At 46.3% G+C, this 4,623-nt stretch overlaps 1 protein-coding gene across 2 annotated transcripts in view; it reads left to right on the forward strand.

The window, feature by feature from the left end:
* TRIM45 (tripartite motif containing 45) overlaps positions 1-4,623 on the forward strand; it is a 10,483-nt gene that overhangs the window by 1,773 nt on the left and 4,087 nt on the right. Inside the window, exons 2-4 of one of the 2 annotated variants that reach the window (XM_003793820.3) lie at positions 913-1,646; positions 2,940-3,069; positions 3,680-3,794. In XM_003793820.3, the coding sequence (XP_003793868.1) occupies positions 913-1,646; positions 2,940-3,069; positions 3,680-3,794 (979 nt within the window). Of the gene's footprint in view, positions 1-912; positions 1,647-2,938; positions 3,070-3,679; positions 3,795-4,623 lie in introns of both variants that reach the window. The other variant, XM_003793821.3, reaches the window with a different exon arrangement.

Here is a 4,623-nt window from a genome sequence, read left to right on the forward strand (position 1 = left end):
AAAAAAAAAAAAAAAAAGAGAGCTTTGATTGTACTGACTTTTTTTTTGGAGACAGAGTCTTACTCTGTCGCCCTCCATAGAATGCCATGGTATCACAGCTCACAGCAACCTCTAACTCTTGAGCTTAAGCGATTCTCTTGTCTCAGCCTCTCAAGTAACTGGGACTACAGGGGCCCACTACAATACCCGGCAGGTTTTACAGTGCCCGGCTAGTTTTTTGTTGCAGTTGTCATTGTTTAGCTGGCCCAGGCTGGGTTTGAACCCACCGGTCTCAGTGTATGTGGCTGGCGCTGTAACCACTGTGCTACGGGCGCTGAGCCTGATTGTACTGACTATTGATTTCACTCTTTTTCATAATGTTTATGACCCTACAGGGATATTCTAGCCTGCTGATTTGGGTGATGTAGATACTGGACGAGGTAAATGCTTTACCAAATTCTTAGATGCAAGCTGGATGAGACTTTGTGTCAGTGCCACCCAGCTGCTCTTTAATTGCTTGGAGTTTATTGCTATGCCACCTGGCCCAGTGTCTGTCTCTTGGTGCTCGTTTTCTGCTGTGCTCTCACCTCTAGCCTTAGGAAGCAGATTGTCTAAACTTGCCAAGTTAACTCTTTGGGGAAAGTTCTAGTGTGTAGTCTTAGTGTTGCAACCTTTTGCAAAGACATGTACCAAGTTGGAGCCTTGGTCTCTTCTCATTTTATTCTGTACAAGAGCTCTTTTGGGTAAGTATTGTCCCCACTGTACAGACAAGGAACTGGACTTAGAGAGGATCGTGCAATTAGAGGTTAGAGCAAGAAATTGAACTCAAATTTGTTTAGCTTTAGAGCCCATGCTCCTAAAACCTCTCTGCTGTACTGTTTCCCAACCAGAATTATTCCCTTATCTCCTATTCTTGACTCTATTTGTCCCTAGACGGCAGAAGAAAACAGCTTACCATACCATGGTAGACCTCAAAGACTTGAAAGGCTACAGCCAGGTTGGGAAGCCCATCCTGTGCTCCACTCACCCCGCGGAGGAGCTGAGGCTATTCTGTGAGCTTTGTGACCAGCCTGTGTGCCGGGATTGTGTGGTAGGGGAGCACAGGGAGCATCCCTGCGATTTTACCAGCAATGTCATCCACAAGCATGGGGACTTAGTGCGGGAGCTCCTCAAAGGCACCCAGCCCCACATGGAAGCCCTGGAGGAAGCCCTGGACCAGATGGGAAGGATGAACAGTGCCCTCCAGGAGCGAGTGGAGGCAGTGGCAGCCAATGTCCGAACATTCTCGGAGGGCTACATCAAAGCCATTGAGGAGCATCGGGACAAACTGCTGAAGGAGCTGGAAGACATACGGGTCCAGAAGGAGAACTCCCTGCAGCTGCAGAAGGCACAGCTGGAACAGATGCTGGCAGACATACGCACAGGAGTGGAGTTCACTCAGCACTTGCTGAACAGTGGCTCCGATCTGGAGATCCTCATCACCAAGGGGGTGGTGGTAGAGCGCCTCAAGAAGCTGAACAAAATCGAATACAGTGCCCGTCCCGGAGTGAACGATAAGATCAGCTTCTCTCCCCAGGAGAAAGCAGGCCAGTGCCGTGGCTATGAAGTTTACGGAACCATTAATACCAAAGAGGTTGATCCAGCCAAGTGTGTCCTTCAAGGCGAAGGTAGGAAGGCCCACTGGCCTTGAGAGGGCAGTGGACAGGGACATGGTGTTTAAAGACTGGTGGCTTGTTCAGCTAGGTAGCACTTGCCCACCGACCAGTTACCCAGGGTAGGGTGGGGGACACATACTGATCTAAAAGGCAGTGATCCTTTCTTTTCTGATTGGTTCTGGTCAGGGCACAATTAATATTTAATTCAAGCATAAAGCTTGACCCTTTTCCAGTTCAGAAAAGTGGTGAGTACCAGCATACTCGGGGATCAGGCTTCGTTTCTATCAGATGACAGGACAGAGACAGTGGCCCAAGGGACATTAACATTGACTAGGGCAGGGCACATCCTGCCTGTCCAGAGAGGAGAATGGCAGGCCCTGAACTGCTTGGATCAAGTTCTGAAGGAGGTTTCAGAGGAATGAGCAAGACAAGATTATGATTTCCTTCTTGTATGTTCTTTTCGGCTCACATAGCTGTATTGGCATTTTAAAGAACATGGCAGATGTTTCATGCAGGAGGGGAGGAAATGGTCTTTTGACCAGTATTCTATTTCTAAAGGAAACATGTTATTCAAACATGTATTTCATAGATCAATCCTGATTGGGATATTGTATCCTAGAGCCATTATGACTCTGGCACAAGAATTCTTAACTGTTTGGAAGTCATAGATCCCCTTAATAATGTTCTCCCCAAGAAACATCCACTAACTTGGGTGTACAATTTCAAGAGGTTTCAGGATCCTTCATAAGCCTTTTCATAGAGCCTAAGAGTGCATCAACCCCAGGGGAACAAACCTTGTTTCACCCGAATGTTGGATGAGGAACTGGGCAGCTACTGGGTATTCCCCCAGTGCTTGGCATGAGCTACTGAGTCACAGAGGATCCCACAACGTGGAGAGTCCAAGCTGGTCAGCTGCACTCCCTGCCTTTCCAGCAGGATCTGGAGCTTAGAGTAGTTTGGGGGTCACTAGCCTCTCTCACAGGGTTTGGGATTTTCCTCTGAATAGGTAGAGGGGTCAATCTTGAGTATTGTCAAAGCTTCCTCAGGGCTAAAGTTAAGGTCCAGGATTCTGTGTCATCCAAGAGCAGCTGCTGGCTGAGAGAACCAGGTTCACCAGAGGGGGTCCCAAGAGGTTTATACTCTGCCAGGCAGAGGGGAAGAGGAAAGAAAGGGAGCAGGGTGGTTACAATAAACAGGACGCACAGCATTTTGTCCTGAAGAGAAAAAGCAAGGTGGTGTCTGATCTGGGGGTGGAGTCGCCGCAGTTTGCCTTGGAGGTGAGGCTTGCACATTTATCTTTTGCAGATCTCCACAAGGCCCGGGAGAAACAGACAGCCTCTTTCACCCTGCTTTGTAAGGATGCCACAGGCGAGAGCATGGGCAAGGGAGGAGATGACGTTCAAGTCACTGTTGTCCCTAAAGATAAGAAAGACAGGTTTGTGTGACACAATTAGGTGGCGTGGGTGACAGGCAGTGAGGAAACTGCAAACACGAGGTCCTTTGAGATGTCAGAGAGGTTAACCATAGTTGTTACATCTTGCCTGCCCATGATAGTATAAAAAAAAGTGATACAATTGGTTGGACCAAATGTGCTTTCTTGAATAGGTTTTATACCTGTACTCATCTCTCTCTCAAAGGTATGGTCTGCTCCTCAGATTTCCCTCTTTCCCAAGTTTTGGACTAGACCGAAAAATCTTGTTTGACTGAATAGTGCCCTTCTCAAAATTCAGACCCTTTCGCTACTAAATTGTGCCAGGAACATATATTTCTCTGGAGCTGGAGTATGGTGGGACAGGAAAGAGCAAGAGGGTTCAACTGAAAAGAACACAATAAGGAGCTCATCTGAATGTCAGCCTACATTAGAATTTATACTGCTTACCTTCTGTCGTAAAATTAACTTCTAAGGCAAGTGGAAGACACATGCTATTTGGGGATGTTTAAAATTAAGATCGAATGGAATCATGTAGAGTTTCCATTATAAAGTCATAGCAACTGAAGCAGGGTATGGGGGATGAGTGGTTTTTTGAACTCTTATCTCCATTCAGTCCAGTCAAAACGATGGTCCAGGATAACAAGGATGGGACATACCAGGTTTCCTATACCCCCAAAGAACCTGGGGTCTATGTTGTGTGGGTCTGCATCAAAGAGCAGCATGTGCAGGTGAGTAAGACCCGCATGTGCTTCCCTGAGCACCTGTCACCTAGTCCCCTGGGTGTTGTTATTAGGACCTGGAGACATTTCTCCCAGTATCAGCTGTAGAGAGACTGACCAGGATTCTCTTTTTTTCTCTAAAGTTTAGAGGCTGCCCAGATTTTGCCACTGTTACTTTTACTGGAGGATGTTGGTGGCCATAAAAACTCCATATCCCTATTTCACCTCCTGGCAATTATGCTTATATTTCATCCCTCTCCCAGCTGGTTTGTTAGAGTTCTTAATTTGGAGAAGATGCCTTGATCATGGGGGGCAGTCTACCAGCAGATAAGCACACACAGTCAAGACCTATAATCTAAGGGCGGCACCTGTGGCTCAAAGGAGTAGAGCGTCGGCCGCATATGCCGGAAGTGGCAGGTTCAAACCCTGCCCTGGCCAAAAACTGCAAAAAAAAAAGAACTTTAATCTAGCTCTGGATTTCCCATCTTTGTTTAGATTGTGACCAGACATGGATTTACTAGAATACAATTGGTAGGGTTATGCCACCTCCTTTCAACTGACAAGTCATCATCTGGCTAGCCATCTGTTCATCTGACTCTCTACTGTTTTACAGATATGCTAATCTGTTACCATGGTTACTATAAACCAGTAAAACACCAAAAGTTACCATGTTACCATGGTTGTGACACATTACCATGTTACATCATCACCATGTTACCTGGTCACTATAAACAAGTCTAACAAAGGAGCAAGTGTAACACAAATGAGTAACACTTTCCTCCACAAACAAGCATAGCACTTTCTAGTTTAGATTATGTATCTTTTTTTTTTTTTTTTT

Source organism: Otolemur garnettii, unplaced genomic scaffold, assembly GCF_000181295.1.
Source record: "Otolemur garnettii isolate 467f Iridium unplaced genomic scaffold, OtoGar3 scaffold00073, whole genome shotgun sequence".
Classification (NCBI taxonomy): Eukaryota; Metazoa; Chordata; class Mammalia; order Primates; family Galagidae; genus Otolemur; species Otolemur garnettii.